The 22,918-nt window shown below is 43.3% G+C and overlaps 2 protein-coding genes across 3 annotated transcripts; one reads left to right on the top strand and one right to left on the bottom strand.

The window, feature by feature from the left end:
* The first annotated feature begins 2,191 nt into the window (after positions 1–2,191).
* On the top strand, positions 2,192–18,244 carry fkbp15b (FKBP prolyl isomerase family member 15b). The gene is made up of 29 exons (XM_080852348.1): positions 2,192–2,359; positions 4,420–4,526; positions 4,630–4,708; positions 4,829–4,898; positions 5,173–5,247; positions 5,345–5,443; positions 5,691–5,840; positions 6,000–6,068; positions 6,160–6,303; positions 6,713–6,861; positions 6,998–7,046; positions 7,528–7,656; positions 7,950–8,040; positions 9,585–9,688; positions 9,900–9,984; positions 10,133–10,242; positions 10,336–10,434; positions 10,534–10,628; positions 10,778–10,880; positions 12,733–12,904; positions 13,184–13,320; positions 13,781–13,936; positions 14,318–14,470; positions 14,600–14,692; positions 14,906–15,037; positions 15,235–15,342; positions 15,525–16,399; positions 16,898–17,003; positions 17,452–18,244. The coding sequence occupies exons 1-29, from the start codon at positions 2,310–2,312 to the stop codon at positions 17,533–17,535; spliced, it is 3,873 nt and encodes a 1,290-aa protein (XP_080708474.1). The 5' UTR covers positions 2,192–2,309; the 3' UTR covers positions 17,536–18,244.
* Positions 18,245–18,454: 210 nt separating this feature from the next.
* stambpb (STAM binding protein b) lies at positions 18,455–22,900 on the bottom strand. 2 transcript variants are annotated; one of them, XM_080852156.1, is made up of 10 exons: positions 22,717–22,900; positions 21,625–21,864; positions 21,448–21,523; positions 21,194–21,289; positions 20,379–20,772; positions 20,052–20,176; positions 19,706–19,843; positions 19,317–19,429; positions 19,092–19,191; positions 18,455–18,917 (listed from the first exon to the last, which is right to left on the bottom strand). In XM_080852156.1, exons 2-10 carry the CDS (start codon positions 21,825–21,827, stop codon positions 18,861–18,863), a joined length of 1,302 nt encoding a protein of 433 aa, XP_080708282.1. In that variant the 5' UTR covers positions 21,828–21,864; positions 22,717–22,900; the 3' UTR covers positions 18,455–18,860. The 2 variants fall into 2 exon arrangements, with proteins under 2 accessions (XP_080708282.1, XP_080708283.1); XM_080852157.1 differs by lacking the exons at positions 21,625–21,864; positions 22,717–22,900 and having other exon boundaries at positions 21,389–21,452.
* Positions 22,901–22,918: the final 18 nt, after the last annotated feature.

The following is a 22,918-nucleotide window of genomic DNA, read 5'->3' as shown; positions in this document are numbered from 1 at the left end:
TTCAAACATCTCTGAGCTTTTAAAACCCTATCAAACACAAAGGAACCTTAGATCTACAAATGCCAATATGTTAGCTGTACCCAAAGTACTCCACAAGCAAAGCGGAGAAGCTGCCTTTGCCTATTATGCACCAAAGCTATGGAGCACCCTACCTTTGTACGTGAAGCAGGCAAGCTCAGTGGGTATCTTTAAAAAACACCTGAAAACATTTTTATATATGAGAGCATTTAGCAAGACCTGATTGTGTTTATCTTTTAAATCCTTTTATATTTATTTTATATCTCTTATATCTTTTTTTTTTTCTCTCTTTTATTATTTTTCTCTTTTATATCTTTTATTGTGTGATGTGCCCCTGATTGTTTTAGATGTTTTAAATCTTTACATATTTGTAATGTGTGAAATGTTACTGCTTGTGTTGGATTCTTTTATTTTGTGAATGCTCTTGATTCTGTCTCTATGTAAAGCACTTTGAGCTGCATTTTTTGTATGAAAGGTGCTATACAAATAAAGCTTTATTATTATTATTTGAAGACATAGACCTGTACTGCACCATATTCAGACATACAGCCTAATATCCTTTTTGCATCCGTTATTATCACACATTTGAGTGCTATGCTGCTAATAACTTTGCACATGGGTTATGGGTCAACGCAGAGAAATGAAAAAGTTCTCATTTTTGCTGTTTTCCTGCTTTTCCATTTCAATTCAAATCAATTACATTCCTTTATAGCACTACTTTATAGAGGCCAGCCTTGAACCCCCTAGTGCAAGCTTTTCACAGTAAAAGGTTGTATTCCTCCACAATGCAAAACACAGTACTTTTAAGTACATCTGTTCTACAGTAAGAAACTGTTTCATTTATGTACATTTTCCGAAAATGCATTTGTGATTAACAGTAATGCATAAGCAGCTACATAACTGTAACTTTAAAATGAACCCAGATTTCGCACACGTTTCTGAAAGTGTACAATACAAACATAAAATACCGTTTATAGGGGAAAATTCCCGAGAAGAAAACTTGACTTCTTGTGGTGAGATGCCTTTAGTCACCCTGCGCTCTGCCTCCCAGCAGCATGGATGCTGACATACGGCCCAAAAACAGTGAGGTCCATACCTCTCTGCGACGCTGCCCATACTGGCGCACCTGAGCAAAAGCACAGTGAATTATAGAGAGGGAAGCTGATTATAGAGCTTAACATTTCAACCACTCAGTGATTCCACATTTAAATAATGATGTTAATAATAACTAAAAGGAAATTGCATTTTTTTTTAAATCAACCTGTTTACGTTTAAGTACAAATACTGATTTAGCCAGTTACATGTATTTTTTTAAGACCCATTTCATTATCTAGCTTCAAGGATATGTTAGGCATCCTAATATTAGCATAGGATACAGATGGAAGTGATACCTTCTAGCAATATATAACACATATGCGAGTGAGCATGCAACCTAGAGTTACCTCTGATTAGCTGTTAGTGTTACATCGACTCTCTTTCGGAAATTAGATGGTAAGAAATATGGCCCTAATTCATAGAAGAAAGCTCCATTTTCCAAATATGTTAGCCATCCTATCTTTTTCTGTGATATATCTCTAGCAGAATCTCTCAAGACGTTTCGTACTTTCGGCTACTAAGCTGGAATACACGGAGTGCTGCCTGGCAACGATACCGAAGTTCTATGTGCATTGTTGTCGCCACCACGTGGAGAAACCTCAACATGTGGGAGTCAAAGAAATTTGGAAACTGAAAACTGTATTTTGCAGCTTGCTCGAAATTATTTTTGTGTATACATTTATTGTTACACTAGGTTACTATATTGCGTAGCTTGACTGTTATCTCCCTTGTAAGTCGCTTTGGACAAAAGCGTCTGCTAAGTGACTACATGTAAAATGTAAATTGTAAACATAACATAATATTCAGGTCAACTCACTCACTTATTTCAATGTACTCTCACTGCTGGATAGTAGGCCAGTCTTTGACACAGGGCTGCCAACTCCGACCTATCGAGCATGGTTGTACAGTAACACGTACAAGTAGCCTAGCAGATCGAAAGAGTTGAGAATGATTTATGTGCCCCTTGTCAGTGTCAGTGCAAAGCATCAGGTGGTAGGTCAGCTGACTTCAAGAGAAACAGGAAGCTATGCGAAAGTTAGCTAGCTGGTTAGTTAGCTCTCTGGCTGCATTAGCCATGACCTGTGCATATTTGAGTACGTTTTGTCCGAAGAGTAAATCACGGCATCGTTAGTTTTTTAAAGAGTGCAAATCTCCTTATTTGTGTTTTGCATAGGACCGAAACATTTCAAAGAATCATGTTCTCCACAGATGATGAGGATGGAGATTTTTTGTCTCCCACAGGAGGGTGAGTGTCTAGTTCCAAGCTAACGAGTGTCTAGAGGCAAGCTAACGGCAGCTAGCTAGAGTAGGCTTGTAATAGGTAGCTAGGAGGCTAGCTGAAGTCTGTCGATGCTGATTGTTTCGTTTGTGTACAGATATTAGAGTAGCATTCAACCTTGTCAGTATTGCCTAAACATGACCGTTTTTTAAATTTATTTTACCATGTTGGTGTTAAAATTATACTAATGATTTATAACGCTTTACATTTCATGAAATTATCTTGGCTTTGTGCAACAGGAAGTTGTTATTGTTACCCTAGTTAGGTCAGCAGTCTCTTTTTGATCAAATTGCCAAGTGAAAAGCATCTTCGTCAACATGAAAGATCAGCTGGTTACACACATGTGTTAAAAATGACAGCATACAGACAGCACAAAGGCTAGGCTTGAGATAGTTAATTAGCTGGCTGTCTAGATGGCACAAGAGGCTGGAAAACGTCCAGGCTGGTGAGACGAAAGCTTTCTTAAATGATCATGGATTTGTGGATGTATGGCGTTGCTAACACCATATTTTCCGATTTGAACAACTTGATATGTGCTCACATGACACTGGGGTTTAGTGGCTCAGTGGGTCATGTGAGTCCGAGGTTTTAATGTCCGGCAGGGAACAGTAAGTTATTGCTCAAGGGAGGAATCTGAAGTCTAAGTAATTTAGTTGGACAAATATCACTGTCTTAAAATGCCGGGGCTTTACCATGTTCAAGGTGGCATAGAACATAGGTCAGGCTGAAAGAAAAACAGAGGAAGATATCAAAGGTTAAACAAATCTTGGCTCTTGGTAAACATACAGTATACCTGACACTGCAGGTTATTTATGTCTCTTCGCAGTGCTGCAGTCCTTACTGATATCAGGTGGAGAATCTGTTGCGCTGTTTTGCTGTCTAATATTTTCTGGGCAAGGGTAGCCGGGGTGGCATGAAATTCAATTTGGAGCTGAAGAAACCTGGTGTGCCTGGTAAAACAGAAACAATGCTGAAAAATGGGCATGGGAGGGTGGAGTGGGGGCTGATATAATACCTCTCACATGCTAGTGGTTATAGGAGGAGGGTAAAGGCAAGGCTGACTAGCTCCTGCTCAGATGGCTTAAGCAGCTGAGTAGCGTGAGCTGCAGTGTGGCTGCCATGGAGGTTCATCAGGGCACTCGCTTGCGATTCTCTGCTAAATCTGCCACCGAGGTGTGACTGCTACTGATGGACTCCAACCGAGAGAGGAGGGAGAGGGAAACAGCTCGCGTGAGGAAGATAGTCAGCACGGATGCACGCTCAAACAACATTTTGTCCGGAGTGGTGTCCATCAACAGTCCTCGGGCAGACCCGGGCATCAGCCGTGATCTTGCCAGCTTGTACTTGCTACGGGACAATGACTACCAGTGGAGGGAGATCCACGGGTCAGCATGAGTTCATACACGTGCGGTAGTCAGACATACACAGATGCAGACCAGTGTAGGCACATCTGTATCCTTTCCTTTGTTTATCATTTTTGCTTTGTTTGTTTGTTTTTTGCTTTGGTTGTTTGTTTGTTTATTTTTGTATGTATGGACAGGTTTGGTCGATTAGCAGCAATGTCGTTTTCTTGTAGCCTGCATTGTAGTATTACCACAGAAACTGGTGCTGTGTGTCTTGATGATATAGTATGTTGTCTGACCTAACATGGTGAAAGATGTCAGAGAAATGCATGAATTTTGGCATTTTATTTGTCATTACCTCAGAACTGTTTGCAGAGACTTTACTTAGCTTGCCAAAGGAAGCTGGTCGTTTTCTGAATGATATGACTGCTTGGGCAGTAATTCCCTTCTGAGAAGTCAATGGCAGTCTTTGCTGTGCAAGGAGAACAATGCATTGTACTGTAATGCTTTGGTTAATTGTGTGTGTGTGTGTGTGTGTGTGTGTGTGTGTGTGTGTGTGTGTGTGTGTGTGTGTGTGTGTGTGTGTGTGTGTGTGTGTGTGTGTGTGTGTGTGTGTGTGTGTGTGTGTGTGTGTGTGTGTGTGTGTGTGTGTGTGTGTGTGTGTGTGTGTGTGTTATTTTTTAGGGCAAAGTTGGCTTCACTGTTCGGACTTGATCAAGCAACAAGTCAAGGCAATGATTCGTTCCAGTACACTGCCCCAAAGCAGCCTCGGAAGAGTTCTCCCAACTCCGGTATGATCACAGACAGCTGAGAAAAAATGTCTTTCACTAAAGTATTCGCAATTGCCATCATCCATTAACCTATTCCTGGATTTGTATTAATTTATTTTTAAAGGGCCCCCTACTCAGAAATCACCTACGCCAGCTGGAACCCCTGCAGTGCTCTTAGCAACAGCAGTCCATGCGTATAGATAGTAAGTTGGAATAACTGTTGAAGAGAAATTATTTATACAAGGATTAATCAGAATGAGTATACTGGTACAAAGTCTTATGCTGTATATGTAATGGGCTGTAAATGTTCACTCACGCATCAGTGTTGGCGGACAGTACATGAAGCAAGGCAAACTGGGAGCTGCTGTGCTGGGAAGTCACACCACTAAAGAGGTGGGTATCGCTGTATGTAGCCTGACAACTCAAAAATGGCATTCTGATTGTTTTAGTGACTGTTGAAATCTTGTATCTAACTGGAACTTAAGTTAGACAGTCAGATAGCACATTGTAGACCATTGCAGAATCATGTGCTGTATGCAGTATGATTCAGTAGCTTAGGCATTCAGTGCATGACTTAAGGCAACTCCAGTGATCCAGCTGAATGGAGTGGTGTGTCACTGGCACGAGGGTCCTGCGTTGACAACATATTGTCTGTGTTCTCTCTCAGTACAAGCTCCTGCTCTACGCTAGTCAACAGAAGCCGGTCACGTCAGCCAAGGTTCACACGGGTTTTGTCTTCACTGTGAGTATGTGCAAATGTGAAATGGTCCATGGTTGTCCTCGGTTGGGTTTAATCTAGTATAGTCTTGACCGTCACATATTCTGCCTTGCTCCTTCAGGTTCAGCCTTGCAATTACTGCACATTCTACGATGACCAGCGGCAGAACTGGTCGGTGATGTTTGAGTCTGAGAAAGCGGCGCTGGACTTCTGTAAGGAGGTAGGAGAGACCAGTGACTGTACAGTGTGTTACATTGAGAAGTAACGTTAGCTGAAATCCCAGAGGTTTGTTGTTGTTTTGAAAGCACTCTATGGCTGTATGTGTCAAAAATTAATTTAACTTTATTGGTTATATGGGCATAAAAATAAAGTTCTGTATTCACTTAATTCCCAGTAATAGTGTCGGCCACTGTATACTGTGTGCTTTCTAGTCCCTAGTGAACCAACCCCTTACCCTTGTATTGCAGGTGTGTTTGACGAAGGCTAACAGTGCTGCTCAGCTGGACTCTGTGGTTGTGCAGGATCTAACGCTAGGAGAAGGACAGGCAGTGGAGAATGGAGACTCTCTAGAGGTGGCCTACACGGGCTGGCTACTGCAGAACCACACCATTGGACCGGTACAGACATCTTTGACAGTAGAGTGTAAAGTCCTTCTGTACCTCTGCAGCTCACTTTGAAAGCAGTTCCCTGTAATTGTGTGTGTGTGTGTGCGTGTGGGTGCGTGCGTGTGCGTGCGTGCATGTGTGTGTGTGTGTGCGCCTGCGTGCTCCTTGCAGGTGTTTGACTCGAATCTGAATAAAGACAAGCTCCTGAGGCTGAAGCTAGGCAGCGGAAAAGTTATCAAGGTAAGTCTGTGCGACTCGGCCTGTTGCAGCATGGTTGCATTAATACATCTCCATGTTGCTGCTCTAACGTCTGGCTCTCTACCTCTCTCAGGGCTGGGAAGAGGGTATGGCAGGCATGAAGAAGGGTGGACGCCGTCTCTTGGTGGTTCCCCCCAGCCAGGCGTACGGCTCACAGGGAGTGCTTAACCGTGTGCCAGCAGACAGCACGCTGGTCTTTGAAGTTGAGATCAGAAGGGTAAGGAACAGCACATTGTGTTCACCTATGAAAACTATAAGCCCATCGTCCATCGTCCAACTTAGAGAATTTTGTCCCAACTGTGGGAATGGCAAAGATTAAACACCTAGGGAAGACATCTTGAGGTTTAACTTTACAACTGCAGAATAAGGCTTTTAGTTAAATGTGTATTTGTAAAATAAAAACTAAGTTTGTAAAATATAAATTAAAATGGACGTTAAGGTCTCTAAGCAGTATGGCTGAACTTACTGGTTCTCCTTACAGCGTGTCATCCCATTCCCTGATATGTCCTTTCAGCATGTTGTTTGTCTGTGACCTCATTGCTCAGACCACTGAATACAAATAAGATGAGACTGCTGAGTGTTTATGGCACTCTCTAAAACGGCATTTGCTCTCCTGCTCTTTCCAGGTGAAATTTGCCAAGGATGGAGGGTCTGAGCGCGTCAGCATCGGATCTCGAGACTCGGCCGCCCCATCGCCGGCCCCCAGTGTGGAGAGTCTGGGGCCCGAACTCACAGCCCAGCCCCTACCTGCTCCCTCCACTGCAGCTAAACAAGGGTAGGAGTTATAATGTTAAATCACTTCTAAAAGTTTGTACTTGTTATTGTGTGGTTTTGTATAACAAGCATGCTATCTGCAAACATTAACATTTGCCTTACGTTGCTTGTTCTACTTATTTGGTTGCTTTGTCTAGAGATGCTCCCCTTCGTGTGAAGTCCAACTCCATCAGTGAACAGTTTGCAGTATGTAACTCTTTATGTGTCACTTTTTTTAATTTTTTTAAATTTTGATTTCCTTTTTTTTTTTTTTTTTTTAACTGTCTTTGATTTATGATTTTGATTTATTATTATCAACTGTATTTGATTGTGACACTGAATGATTGCTTTGTAAAGCACCCTCAACTTCTCTGTGTATTAAAGTGTGCTAATACAATTCATTACATTATTATTATTTTTCATGCAGTATGTAACTCTTTATGTGTCATTTTCTCATGAAGGGCCATGCATTTTAGAAGAAATTCACGTTATGGTTGCACGTTCAGTTTTTGAAACTTGGGAAACAAATGTCAACAATGTGAAATGCAACTCGTGGTATTCATGGACCTATGCTATGTAGAATCCATTCTTTTTCTTTGTCATTTTAAGTGTGTTTCCAGTCTGGCTAGTATTTGAGAAGTGACTTTACCTCACCGCAGTCGTAACCCGCTTCACTCTCTTTCTTCAGACCCAGAATCCTGACGTCACCAAAGCCAAGCTCATCTCCCGCATGGCTAAAATGGGCCAGCCCATGCTGCCCTTCCTGGCTGGTCCAGCATCATCCCCACACGCAGACTCCAGCGACTCTGAGATGGAGGTGAGGCACTCTTTTAAGATTAAGGGGCAGGCAGGGGGCAATGGGCATGGCATGGCATGGTGGGATGGGCAATGGGCATGGCATGGTTGAATGGGCAATTGGCATGGCGTGGTGGGATGGCCAATGGGCATTGCATGGTGGGGTGGGATGAGGTTGGGAGGGGTTAGGAGGGGGAGGGGGAAGAGGCAAAGGGAGATCCAAGGGAGGCGTGCTTCACTTCATGCGCACCAGGCCTGAGTTTGCTGCATGCTTGTAGGCGCATGGATTTATTTTGCCCTGTTTGGTTCCTCCAGGACCCCAGTGGGCCTCGGGTGAAGGGGCATCCTGTGGCTCCCTCTCCTCAGCCTGTGCAGATCACAGCAGCTTCTCCAGCCGCCATGCACGGTGAGGCCCCTGACACATTACTGCGTTATTGTTTCTCACAGTCCTAACCCCCTACTGGAAAACTGATGACCACACTGATGGGACATTCCATGGCAGGCCAACCAGGGGTTGCAACTGCAGATATATTTTTGATAATTACATACATCACATTGCTTTTTTGTTTTCAAAATTCTAAACATCCACTACTCAAAAAATATTAACAATTTCCCACTTATATTCATTCTCTTTTTTTAAAACAAATGTTTGTGGGTATCTGTGCCGTGTCAAGACCATAGGTGGATTAACCTGACAGAAACTGGCCGGTAAAGATAGCTCCTGAATGATGTCCAATTTAGAATAATTTCTAAATAAAAAAGCTAATGTGAGACACATACACACAATCAATTTCAAAATCATTTTTTTTTTGTATTTAACATAAGTACCTAAAAAATTAAAGGTAGAATATAAATATGGAAGGAATATATTTTTTTCAGAACTTAAAAGCTTTTATTTCAAATTCACTGTAACCGAACACCCAAAATATGTATAATTCGAAATGTAGTTAAACTTTAGAACTTATGAATAAACTATTTCTTACAAAAATAAAATATAATTAAAAAGTTATATTGGTGAACAAATCAGTGTGCATCCTGAATTTGGTACATGAAAATAAATTATTTTCCATAGCTTTCAGTGTTGACTGTCCTACACCAAAATGCAGAATAAAATGTATCTTTCATAGTAGACTACCTGTTGCTTATATCATGAACTGTTCCATCAAGTTTAGGAAATGTGAACTGGTTGTCATTACAGTTAATCTATGAAAACATAATGAGTACAATGTTAAACAATATTAGCACTCACTAATACACTCACTCACAATCTCCCACTCACTCACTTACCTCAGTCATACACTCACTCACTCACTCACGAAATATGTAGGGCCGTAGAGTAGAGAGTAGCGTAAATGCCTAATCTCTAAATTAAACATACTGTATTCACGCAGCTGTAAAGTTAGAACTGAATGGGTGATTTGATGCTTCTCCTACTGCCGTATTTTTCTTGCACTTTGGAGTAAGGTAGTGTATTCCAACTACCTAAAAATAGATACTTCAGTATTTACATTATTTTATTATTGTAATTTTTTGGAATATGCTTCATTTGACATTTTCATCCTAGAGCCATCTTAACAGGCCAGGTTCTGACAGATTAAGGCACCTATGGCCTTGAGACTGTACAGAGCCCCATACTAATGTATTTAACAGCAGGAAGACAAATATTACAGGAATATCTTTAATACTTATTGAGCAGTGGATTTTCTTAGTTTGCAAACTTTTCCTGTGTATTTTTCCATTTTTGAGTTCCTGTGTCTGACAAAAATCTCTGAAATGTGCCGAACTCTCCAGAACCTTTTTAGTCCAAGTTTAAAATTATATTAATACAACATTTCTAAGTAGCCTTTATGAGCCCTCAACATGTTCTAAAGAGAAAGACAGAAACAGAATTGACATGGATAGCCCTGATGTCTTCCACTGGGCCTGAATTGCATGTGCTCTCTCCTTTAGTGACATCACATCCTCATGCAAACCCTAACGCAGCACTGATGCCAGTCACCATGGCAACTGCCACCCCTCAGCCCATGATGCCAGGTTCCCTTCATGCTTTTCAGGTAGAGCGATATTTCTGTTCTGTTTCTGTTGCTTCCCTGCTTGCTAGTTTGTTCTGCATCCACACTTTATTCAACCTACCTCTTTGTTACAGATGATTTCCATTAGAACTTATTTTGGTATTTTTATTTTTTTGTATGCTTGCATTTACTGTGCTTTTCCCCCATTTGACTTGCTTGACTAAGAACATATCAATGCTTTTATTCTTCTCAGCCGTACTCTTACACACAGTCTGTGGCTCCCACTCACATGCAGCCTGTCGGTGAGATGTACACAAGTCAAGCAGTACCATACCAGGGTAAGTCCACACTAACAACAGCATTACTACCCATAGAGGGTCTGTCCATTCCCTCATCCCCGCTCTAGATTTAGTCCATTAGCAAAAGTTTCAGTTTGTCTCCTCCACCCTTAACTTCTACATGTCTCTCTGATTGGGTTTCTTTAAGGACCCAGAGATGTCACATCGTTCCTGATGACAGAGGCTCGGCAACACAACACAGAGATTCGATTGTCTGTGGGCAAAGTTGCAGATAAAGTTGACCAGCTGGCTTCTAAGGTAGGTGTGAAAATGTCACGTCATTCAGTTATTAGAGATTACATTATGAAAGGTTCATTGCCCTTCACTGATGGACATTTTTTCACTGCTCAGGTGGATGACCTCCAGAAGCAGGGTGGAGTCTCACTTGGCTTCTCCAATGTCACCATGGAAACATCCATGATCATGCACAACATTCAGAGAATAATACAGGTTAAAAAAAAAATACCGAATTATAAATTGAGTTACTGTATTTCAGTGATGTGTCCAATATCTCATATCAAGAAATTGACAGTTTCCTTATTCACACAGGAAAATGAGTGCTTGAAGAAGGAGGTCTTTGAGAAGAGCACGCGCATTGAAGAGCAAAACCGCAAGATTGGAGAACTCATCAACCAGAACCAGAGGTGAGACTGAAAAAAGGATCTGAGAGGAAAAAAAAACATAATGTAGAAAAATGTGGCAGTACACAAAGAAATGTCTGTAGTGCACATTCTACTCCAGCCTGGAGTCTGTGGTAGCTTTCCTATGGTGGCTAACCTGTGGTGCCCTGCAGGTACATGGAACAGAGCAACGTCCTGATGGAGCAGAGGAATGACTCTTTGAAGAGCTCCAGTGAGCACAACCAGGCCCGAGTCCTGCAAGCAGAGCAAGATAAGGTAAGAGCTGGGTCGAATGAGATGCTCCTAGTAGTGCAACTAGTAGCAGTACAAGGTGCTGTACCACTTCAGTGTACACAGCACTGTGTTCTGGCTTAGCCCCTCCTGGTCAACGTTGGGGAGGAAATTACTGACTACTGTTTCTCTCATGAACATGAGTAAGCTTGTGAAAGGTCACAGCTCTCTCGTTTATCTTCCAAAATCAAACCAGTCGTTTGTGTTGGACCACACAGTGAAATGGATTTCCTTTAATTTATAATACTACAGTGTTTAGAGTTATGTACGGTAAAATACATCAACTTGTGGTAATGAGGTTGATAATGACAAGCTTGCCCTTAAGTTGTCAAACACAAATGTGTATATATAATATATAATGTTATATATTTGGAAATTTTGTGAGATGCAAAATCTTGTCAGACACACCAGATTTTGTTTCATCAACCTAATGCTAAGTGAAGTTTTCCACTGGTGGGTCTGTGGGTCTTCTGATACTGAAGGACCTAAAGCTACCCCTCCTTTCATATGCACAGGCAACCCTTTGAAAGAATTCATCTTCACTTTTCCCAGAGGCTTTGGACCCTGTTGGTTCTCTGGCTTAGGAAAAGTACCTAACACCCCTGCGTTGATCACAATTAACACTTCTGTCTGTGATGTAATGTTGGCCTATTATGCACTCCTGTGGCGTTTCTCCATTATCACTTTTGGCCATACTGCGTTGGGCAGCGCTAATTTGCAATGTCACTGAACGGTGCCAAAATGGCCCTTCTCCCAAGCCAAACTGCACCCAAGTACGATGAAGATACTAAATCCTCTGTGATTGGCTCAGTCATCCAGAGACGAGAAAATGCAGCGGCGTGTTTATATACCGCCCTTGTTGCTAATCATCTTCAGTAACCTATGGCAAGTCCTTTCAACATATAAAAGGTCACAAAAAAAACAGGATTTTAATTTCAGAAATTCTGACTAGTCAAGACCTTAATTCAAGATATCTGTAAGACTGCAAAGTAATTCAAAATTGCAATTACATGTAATTACTACAGATATTAAAAATGAAATGTATTAAATGTTTAAGGCGGTTGCTATAGTGTATCTGTATTTCTGTATATCAAGATAAAGTAAACTTTGATCTGGAAAGTAACCATTAACAACCAATCAATCGATGAGCACGCCACCACATTCATGTGGAAAAACGCTACTGTTGTGAGATCCTAGCTGTCTGTCTGTCTGTCTGTCTGTCTGTCTGTCTGTCTGTCTGTCTGTCTGTCTCTGTCTGTCTGTCTGTCTGTCTGTCTGCCTGTCTGTCTGTCTCTTATCTGACCAGTCATAGGCCCTTTAGTAGTGACTGCTTTCTCTTCCCAGCATGCAATGCCACCAGAAATGGGTTTGGATCAGGTGAGGCTCAGAGTGTTTTCACTCTCTTTCTGTTTCCCCCACCACCACCACCACCACCATAATCATCATCTCCACTCTTCTCAGTGCCTGTCTCGAGTCTCTTCCATAAATGTTGGCAACCGTCTCTAACACTTTCTCATTTTCCCTCCGCCCCCCAGTCATTATCACCTTCAGCCCGAGTCCATTGGCAGGGAGCTCATCGCTGTCGTGTAACAGTCCAGCATCCTAGTTCAGTTACCATTAGTCTAGTGTTTTTTTTTTTCTTGTTTCATGTTTTTTTTTTTTTTTGTCAGTACACTTTATTTACAGTATTTTTTTATTTTCATTGTATGTGTGTTTCATTTATACAGAGTCTATGCAAAAATCCAGAGATCAACTTTCTCTCTTTCTTACGGCCTCTCTCTCCCTTTCATGGTCTCTTTCTCTCTGGCTGCATTTGTCCCCCTCTGCTGTCGTTCAGGCTCGTTTGACCGAGGATTTGGCGAGCTCCACGGCACGGGTGTCGGAGCTGCAGCTGGAGGCGAGCTCTCAACAGCAGAAGGCTGCCGCCCTGCAGGCCAAACTTAACACGGTGCTCCAGGAGCGAGAGCAACACGCCAGCCAGTTCACCACCCTACAGACCCAGCTGGAAGGTGTGTGTGTGTGTGTGTTTGTGTGTGTGTGTGTGTGTGTGTGTGTGTGTGTGTGGGTCCTCTATCTGTGGTGTTATAAACGTATACAAACTCACAATGATAGATAAGATAGACAGTGGAAAACATGCAAATACCTTTGGTGTCTGGTTTGTATCCATTTGTATGGAATGTTGAAAAGGTTTCCATGGCCACCAACATTACAAGTAGATAACATTTGTGTAGAACTTTATGATTTGGTGAATAATACGTGTGTGTGTGTGTGTTTGTGTGTCGACACAGAGTTCAAGGAGACGGGGGAAAGGGCACACACGCAGTACAAAGCCGAGAAACAAAAACGCAAGGAGGTGGAGCTGAAGCTCAGCGGTGTGGAGGAGGAGCTGCAGGACTTGACGACAGAGAAGAGCAGCCTGGAGAGAGTGAGCAGCACCACATAGATGAAAAGGATACAGTGATGCTGCTGTTGATCTGTGTCTGTGTTCAGCAATACTGTGTGTTTGGTCTGGTGTATACTGATGATGAATGTTAGATAAGCACAGGAACCTGTATACTGATGATGAATGTCAGATAAGCACATGAACCTGTATACTGATGATGAATGTCAGATAAGCACAGGAACCTGTATACTGATGATGAATGTCAGATAAGCACAGGAACCTGTATGTGTGAATAACACTATGATGTAGGATGACAAAATGGCAAGTGACTGTTGCTGCTTCAGTGATGTGTAATAATGTGTACAGAGATGGTAACTATGACAGTGATGTTGACGTGTGTCTGACAAGGGGAGAAAGTACGAGGTGTTTGTCGATCAGCGGTGATGGTGGTCTGATTGTGTGTGTGTGTGTGTGTGTGTGTGTGTGTGTGTGTGTTTCTCAGACTATGTTGGACAGGAAGAGGAAATGGCAGGCGGAGCGCGAGCGCTGCGATGAGGAGCTGGAGGAGGTGCGCAGGAGCAGCCAGCAGGAGCTCGACAACCTGAGGATCCAACTACGCAAGGCCAGGACCAGCACTGACCACGCCGTCCAGGGGCAGGTGTGTGTGTGTCTGTCTGTCTGTCTGTCTGTCTGTCTGTCGGTCTGTCTAAGTCACTGTATGCTTAGAGTGTTTTGTGGCTGATGAGGCCTGTACTTCTGAATTATTTGACTCTGCATGGCTTCTCTATCTATTTCCTTTATGCACTTATCACACATGCAGCTTTACACTTTTTGAAACCTTCAAAGAATTTACTCTTTTGATTGACGATTTGATTTGATTGATAAGCCCTAATTCTTGTCTGGGTACAGTGCCTAGCCTAGATCATTTGTAAGTATTAGTAACTGGTGTAATTGGTGGTCTTTGTTCCTCAGTATTACAATTAGTGAAAGTAGTGTGTGTGTGTGTGTGTGTGTGTGTGTGTGTGCGTGTGTGTTGCAGATGACCCAATTGCAGGCCGAGCTTGAGCAGGAATGGCAGTCTAAGTGTGATCAGGCCTTGGCTTCAGCCAAAGAGCAGCAGGCTCGAGAGATGGCAGAACTCACAGAGCAGAGAGACAGCTTGGAGGTCAAATTCGCACAACTACAGGAGAAGGTAACATTTACGTATACACACCTAAAAAAGTCCCAATCAAACACACACAAACGTACACAGCTCCACAAAAACGTCCTCTGCTTCATGCAGTTGAGGCGCTGACCTGTGCATCCCCTCTGCCTCCCACAGTTCACAGTGCTGAAGCAGTCTCGGGAGTCGGAGGAGCAGAGGCTACTCCAGCAACAGGACCAGAACGAGGAGCTGCAGGCCCTCAAAGACAAGGTGTGCACACACACTCTTTATCGCTCACATTGCCCCCAAAGACAGGGTGTGCACACACACACTCTTCATCGCTCACATTCTACATGCTGATGCTGACCATCTCCTGTGGTCCACTGCAAGACCTCCCAGAAGTGATAACAGTTGTACATAGCTACACAAAGGAATTGTTCCTTGTTTGACTAACTTTCTGTTTCCCTTCCTACCATCTCCAAGTACTCTGCTCTGGAGGGGCGAGCTGTGTCCATGAGGCAGCAGTATGAGACTCGCGTGGCAGAGCTGGAGAGGCGTCTGGCAGAGCCAGAGCAGCAGCAGGAGAGGCCGGAGCAGGCAGACAGTGCAGTAGAGGTGGGGAGACTGGGCCCTTCCGTATCCCTGTGACAATATATCTGCACACACTATCCATTAGGATTGAGAATGCAGGGGAAATTGAGAGTTCACTTTAATGCAAACTCAAGAGAATATCTTTTTCTAGTTCTCCCATGTCTGTGTCTGTGGGCGTTGGAAGTCTGACGCAAACTCCTGGCCTTGTGTTGTGATCGCAGGTGAAGCGTGTGATGAATGGAGTGTTTCACTCGCTGCGGGGGGAGTTTGACCTGCACGAGTCCTACACGGGCAGTGTCATTCTAGGTGTTCTGGTCAGCACCATTAAGGTATGCCCCCCCCCACACAAACACCCATCTTAACACTATGACCCAATGATCTCCTAGTATGTAAATTGACTTGTTAAGCGGTAGAAGAGTCGGGTGTTGTAGTATACTATACTTTGTGGTCATTTCTAATGCATGATGATGTATCTTTTTGAATTATGTACTACTCTGACATCCTTTTCTAGAATGTAACCCTACAACTCCTTGCAAGAAGTGAGAGGACTTCCTCAGAACAGAGTCAACCAGAGGAGGAAGAGGATGAAGAAGAAAAAGAAGAAGAGACTGAGGAGAAAGTGTCACCTACCACACAGATGAATGGGAAAAGAGAGGAGGATGATGACGAAGAAAAAGAGATTGATGAGAAGGAGGTAGAGAGGAATGTGCTGAATGTGGAGAAGAAGAGTGCACCTTCAGAGAGGGAGGAGGAGGAGAAGAGTGCACCTTCAGAGAGGGAGGAAGAGGAGGAGAGTGCACCTTCAGAGAGGGAGGAAGAGGAGGAGAGTGCACCTTCAGAGAGGGGGGAGGAGGAGAGGGAGGAGGAGAAGAGTGCACCTTCAGACAGGGGGGAAGGGAAGGAGAAGGAGAAGAGTTCACCTTCAGAGATGGAGGAGGGGAAAGTGCCTGAGGAGATTAGAGATGCTGTGGTGATTGACAAGCAGGTGGAACAGCCAGAGAGGGGGGAAGAGGAAGTCGTCCAGGCGAGCAAGGAAGTATCCGTTCACACAGACCAGGAAGCAGTCACAGAAATCGTGACCAATCAGGTCACAGTTACAGACACTACTGTAACGGCTGTCTGCCAGTCAGACAACCAGAGTGCCACAGAAACTGTAGACCCAAACAAGGCGAAACACCAAGAGCACTTGGTTTCTGAGGAAGGGTTAAAGCCAGACCCTCCTACTGATGCCAGCCCTAAAGAGAAGACCCAGAAGCACAATGAGAACGTGGCCAACCCTCTTGGGGAAGCTGTCGTCAGGGAGACCAGATCTGGACCACCCACTCAACCCCCACCACCACCACCAAATGTCAGCCATGCAAACTCAAAGGCCGCCACACCCAACAGGTACAAAAAGAGGAAAAGCTGTCCAACTCGGATATGGAACAGCTAATTTGCAATTCCCAAAAGGCAGATGCTGGGAATGGGAAAAGTCTAGTAAACGAGCATTGCCAGTTTTTATACATGGAGTAAGGAGGTTGATGATCCCACATTGTATTTTACTGTGTGGTGCTATCAAGTCTTTTAAATGGGCAGTAACTGGCACATTAGAACATGATCATTCTGATGAAATAATCATGAATTTCATTGTTGATCTCTTCTTAAATCAATACCCATAACATAGCTTTGCAATCAGAACACTAACCCATTCCAGTCTGGACTGCATGCTGTCTATAATTCTTAACGATGTCTTGAGTCCCACCCTGCCTGTCTATACTCTACTGAAGCCTTCAGATTCTCTGTATACTTACTGTGGACTTCCGTCCTCCATGTCCATCTGTGACTTTTCCTCTGTCTGTCCCTCTGTCCCTCCTGCATCCCATGCCCATTGTGCTACTCTCTCAGTCTGACTGAGGGAGGAAGAGAGGAAAATGGAGGGAAGCCATTTTTCAAGACGGCCGCCCCCGTCAAACCCCCACCCACCCCGACAGAGGAGGACGATGATGAGTTGGTGAGGAAGAATCTGCCAGGGCCACAGAGGGGCTCTCAGATTCCACATCCCCCCCCCACACCCCTCCTTTTCTAATCGTCTCTACTTTCTCAATGGCAGTGGTAGTCATAGTAATGAAATCAATGTTGATCATTCCAAAGACCGATTCACATCTAGACAGATGACCTTTTTGTTTAGTGACTGTTATGTGTAGTGAACTGTAATAACAGCGTGGTTCATTTCACCCATGTCAAGGAAGCTTCAAATTCCAGTCATGTCATGATCCACCATAAGGTTTAAAACTCTGTTGTGAACTGTCTCGTTATTGCCTTGTTACTATACATAAATACTGTATCAGACAGACCTTATCTGGACTTATCTTTCCTAGTTGGATGAAAATGTCAACTTGTCTAATTTTCTGTAGGCATTGCCCCTTTTACTAATACATTTCTGTCTGCCATGTTTTCAGAGCCTAAAGGGAAGACCTCCCCCAGCCCCGCTGTTTGGTGACGACGACGACGATGATGACGATGACCTGGACTGGCTGAGCTGAGCATAGACCAAAAAGTGCCTATAAGGAGGCCTGGCTGGTTCCATGGCATAGCAGCTGTTGCCATAGCAAATGAGATGAACTTTCATCTGATTGGATGGATACTGGACTGGACTGTGCCAGACTAGGCTGGGCTGGGCTGGACTGAACTAGAAATGTGACGCAAACTAACACTGCTCAATGTCACCATGGATGTAAACCACAGCACCAGCAACTGGGGGATGATTCACTACTGCTCAAATTAGAGGGAAAGCAAACCATCTGTGGCTCACAGGTCGTGACCTTTGAACTGAAGGTCATACAGGGACAGAGTGGACTGCACTCGGCTGGTTTGCTGCTTCTCAAAAAAAGAAAAATCATTTTCCTTCACTTGGGATAGCTTGTCCTAATTCTCGAATATGCTACCACTGCTTCAACTTTTTTTCCACCGCTTTTTACTCAGATCATGGTTACTGTACGACAAGCTGCATCAGTTACATTTACTTGTGACCACAAAGCCTTTTGATCTTACAGACTACATAGTGTCTTGACATAAGATCAAATCTTCAGAAGACCTGGAAATGAAATTAAAACTTTTAAGTTTGAAGCCTACATGGCTTAGCTCATTACTGGCCTCGCTTTTATTCTAAAGCCAAGATGTTAATTTAATGTGTTGATTCATGCTTTTTCTCCTTACTTTTTGTAAAGAGGATTCAGCGTTGTGTTATCTGTAAGCTGGCAACTGCGAGACTTTACTTCATGTTTCTTTTCTTGCTAACAGTAATTCATGTTGATTAATAAATAAATAGAGTACTATCCTCCAGAAGTGAATCTTTTCATCTCTGTTTTTCCTTATTCTCAAGTGAACAATGGCATGTAAGGTATGTTTTGCTTCTGAATGACCAGAATGAAGAAGGCACTTTGTGAGAACTTACCATTCTTTGAAAAATATCACTTCTCTCGTTTAATAGTTTAGCAACAACTGGTGAGGAACCATTCACGGATTATAAATAAAGATGAGTAAAAGACAGGAGGGTCAGTAACGGAACTATACAGTGATACAATCCTAATGAGATAACGAGTATTCTGAGGTTAAGTGTCCATCCCTGAGCTCCCAGTAGACAACATTTAAAGGATTTTTATTTACTTTCTTAAACTTCAGACTGACTAGCTGATATGCCCATAGAAGTCCTTTCCCTAATTACACTCCAAAGCTCTCTGGTTTTGGCTTAAATCATCTCCCCATCCAGGTTCTTGGAGTGCTAGTTGCCACCGAAAGTAAGAGAATATAAAGTAAAAGAGGGATTGATATCCACTTCATTGCACCATATCTTGTATGTGATCACACTTCATCGTAGGTCCAGCATTGTGACTGTGGCATCTGTGATAACGATATGGCTTCCCTCCTGTCATGGCAAAGATAAAGATGGAAGAATGTACTTTTTAAATTCAACGAAGTGCACATCCTTGCATCAATTTAATGTCCAATAAACTAATTTAGACTACAATGTATTTAACACTGGAATTCATGGGGTTATATCAGGGGGGAAATCATAGTTTGAAGAGGTAGTGACACTCACAGCAAAGAGAGGAGGATGTTTGGAGTGTGGATGGAAGCCCTTTTGTTTACAGGTAGCGATCTCCTCCATTCCATGGTCTGTCAGACTGAAGAATCCCGTCCTGCCAGAAAATCAAGTCAGGCAGTGTCACGATCAAACGGAATATTGAGGTTTAATTGTTTTCAATCAAAATGGCTTAAATGTTTCTATTGTACATGAATGCCCAGGTCCTCTGTTGGGACTCACTCGTTGAACTTTGGGGAGCACACAATAGCGATGGCCTCTGGCAGCATTAGTTGGTAGGAGCAGTGTGTGTGAAGGTCAACGCTGGATAGGAACGCCGTCTGTGTAGGGTGCGTCTACGAAACATGAAATTCAGAATCGCATGCAAAGCACACTTCAACCTCAAATGCAATCATGTTTTCTCTTCAGTGATATACTTAATAATAGATAGTCGTATCCATAGATATATTTTTAGGGTGTTGAGTGTTGTGGTGATGGTTCTGAAGAACCAATTTAGAAACCAGTAACTAGATACACATCAAAAACAACATCGTGCTAAACAGGAACTTTTATTTTTTTTCAAATTTGTATCATTTGGCATGTATGCACAACCACCACCAGCATTTACTCACATGAATCCAGCCCAGAGTGATGAGGTCATACTCTCCCTGGACCAGGAAGAGCTCCTCTTCATTCTCAGTGTCACAGTAGTCTGGGCCGCCACACTGCTTTGGCACGATCACATGGGTAATAGTGAAAGCATTCCTGGTCTAGGACAAACAGTCACAATGTTTGAACACGTCAGTGTACTATTAATGAACAGCTACTGTGGAAGGATTTTAAACTGTAGACAACAAACTGTAGACAACAGACGTAACACAAGCTAAGACAACAAATATGTGTGTTTCAGATATACATTTCATCACTGTGCTTCATGCCTAGAGTCTGTAGAAGCACATTAAGGTTTCTATGATGTACCAATTTGCCACAGAGAATCCCACAGGTCTCCACTGATCTGATAGTGTTGGCATTGGCCATTCTCAGGAAGTTGCTACAAAGCTCAGCCGGCACAGCCAGTTGCCTCAGCCCATCGACCATGATGCCTGTAACACAGAAAATAAAAATTAAATTCATGTGCAAAAGAAGTCAACAAAATATCAGAAGCTTCATTGGCTCTATATTGATTAGCTTAAAATTCACATAGGAAAATTCACATGGATCTCTAGTATCCACAAGTGGCATTCAACACAGACTTTACAAAGAAACCTAAGAAGAGACTCAAGAACAGTGAATCAAATGCTTTACTGTTGCTAGGTGAGATCAGGGATCCTGGCTTGAGCGAACGGTCAAAAGCAGGAGGCGATACAGGTGTCCGGGCAGGTTCACTGGAGTGGTTGGCGCTAGGGCACACAGAACTCTGAGCCGGGGAAGGCGACTGTGGGGAGGGGAGAGGTGGCCCCCCGATGCCGGGGATGAGCAGGCCGCCAGGGTTGAGGGCACTGGGAACCGGGTTGTTGAACTCCTGGAGGACACGCTTGCGCTCCTTCTCCAGCTCCTGCAAGCGGATCATATCCTCGAAGGCACTAAACTGCTCCTGCTCGCGCTGCCGCCGCTGCATCTCCGCCACGCGCTGCCTCTCCACCGCCAGCTCCTGCTGCCTCGACAGCTTCTGGGACATGACGGCCTCCTCCTCCTCCTGCTGCAAACGACCACACACACACACACACACACACACCCAGGGTGAGCTTCAGAACAGAGCACAGTAACAACGCCCCTCATGCCAACTCCATATAGAGCACACTCACACAAAACAAACATTTTGTCTTTTTTGTCTGCTTGCAACAACTATGCTTCTCTACGCTTCTCTACAGATTTTTCGCTGGGGACTTCTCTTGCATTTTCTTTCCCCCCTGACCTTCAAGATAAAAAAATCACAGAAAACAGCAAGGCCTTGGTGCGCAACACATGGCCCAAGATGGGAAATGTCTCGGGGAGTGACTTCATATGGCAAAGTTGGTAAAAGCATTGACTAATTTGTTTAAAAAGCAGTCTCAGCACGTAGAACATACTGGCAAACTGCTGTAATATAGTTGTAGAGCATAGGCAGGGAAGGAGTTTACCTTTCTGACAAGATACTCAGCATACTCCCTCTCATATCTCCTAATGATATGTTTCTTCAGCTCTTCTGCTTGAGGGAAGGCAACCTCCTTGAGTTTCTGTTTTGGTGACAAAATGCATCATATAAGAAATCACACAATTCCTGATGCCATACTAAAGAGCTGTTTTTATTAGACACAAGAAAAACACAAACACACATGTATCATATAAAAAAACAGGGTACATCCGTCAGAGTGGTTTTGCATGTTATGTGAACCTTTAAAGTGTCCTTCTTCTCCGGAATAGCTGTGGTCTTATACTCTGGATGTTTTGGCAGCTTTTCAATGAAAAGCCTACAGGGGAGAAATGAAAATTAAATTTAAGAACTTTAAGAAGAGACTTAACATGCAGGTTTTGTTGTGCATCCCCCCCCAAACAACAACCCAAATCTTACGTGATGTATTTATTGTAAAGGATGAAAGCACGCTCCGTGTTTCCTTCCTCAGCATAGGTGTGGGCCATCCGAATCATTTCCATGCCGGAGCGGAAGTAGCGGCGAGCGGGCACGTTCTCGTTGACGTCCACCACACTCCCCTTTTTGGTTAAGGCACGCACCCGCTCCTCGGGCGGGAGACTTGGATCGGTGTGGTCCAACATGGTTCCCTTCAACCAGAGGAGGTCCCCACTACGTAATCTGGAATGCACAGTCCAATCAATGGAGAATTGCCTATCCTAAATATATAACTTGTTTTAGATGTATTTGAATGACATGAGTAAAGAGAAGTACAAATTGCCATCACTGCATAACACTGGTCATCATTTGATCTACCACACCCACTCCCCCATATGGCACTTCTTAGAATTCATCTTACTAGTTATCGGTCAGACCTGTAGTGACAGTTATGCAAACAGTTCAGTTGCATAACTTTGTTAATGAGCTCTTTATCATAGCAGATCGCCTTCGATAAGTGGTATGGTGGTTAAAGAAAACACCGCGATGATAAAATGATGTTACTCAATAGCACTACTGTAAGAAAATGAAGCAAGCGAGTTTTCTGTGAATTCCTCCACAGAAACACGTGGAAAGAGAACACCTGCATAGATAGACAGGATTCGAGGTAATGTGTTTACAATAAGCTCCCAGGGTACTTAAGACAACCAGCCTTGAAATGCATTCTCTCTCGTCATCTGGGAAATCCAGTTCTGCACCCGAACCATACAAAGACTAGTACTGACGTCCAGTTTCTACACTGGCTGGGCTTAGTTCATTTCAGTATGTAGAAACACAAATGTGTTCACAAATTTAGCCAACGAAGTAACAGGCAGGGTCTACGTAAATAACATTTGCTAGCGTGTTACCACAGTAAGCATGGGTCCCATCTCTGCTCACTCAACACTATTTATTGTTAAAGACCTAATTACATTTGAGATTTCAAAGTGTCGTTTTGACACTGTCCTTCTTTTGTTAATGGACAGTAAGCTTCGTGAGTTTATGGACAACCATGCTATCATGCTACTGGTGTCGTCTGTAAGAAAACAACCATACCTGATTGTTGATGGATGACGGGAGCCTATCGCCTACTCGATCAGGTAAGCGTTACCCCCAACATTTCAGAGAGTTACAACAACTGTTTTATCAACGAAAAGCTTTGTGGCGGCCCAATATTTGCACTCCAGAATACTGAACAATCTGCGAATTTAGACAGAGTTGGTTTGTTGGTAGCATCGACTATGCTTCAGATTTTGTC

The sequence above is a fragment of the Sprattus sprattus genome (genome assembly GCF_963457725.1).
Source record: "Sprattus sprattus genome assembly, chromosome: 15".
Lineage (NCBI taxonomy): Eukaryota > Metazoa > Chordata > Actinopteri > Clupeiformes > Clupeidae > Sprattus > Sprattus sprattus.
This window is presented reverse-complemented; position numbering and strand designations above follow the sequence as displayed.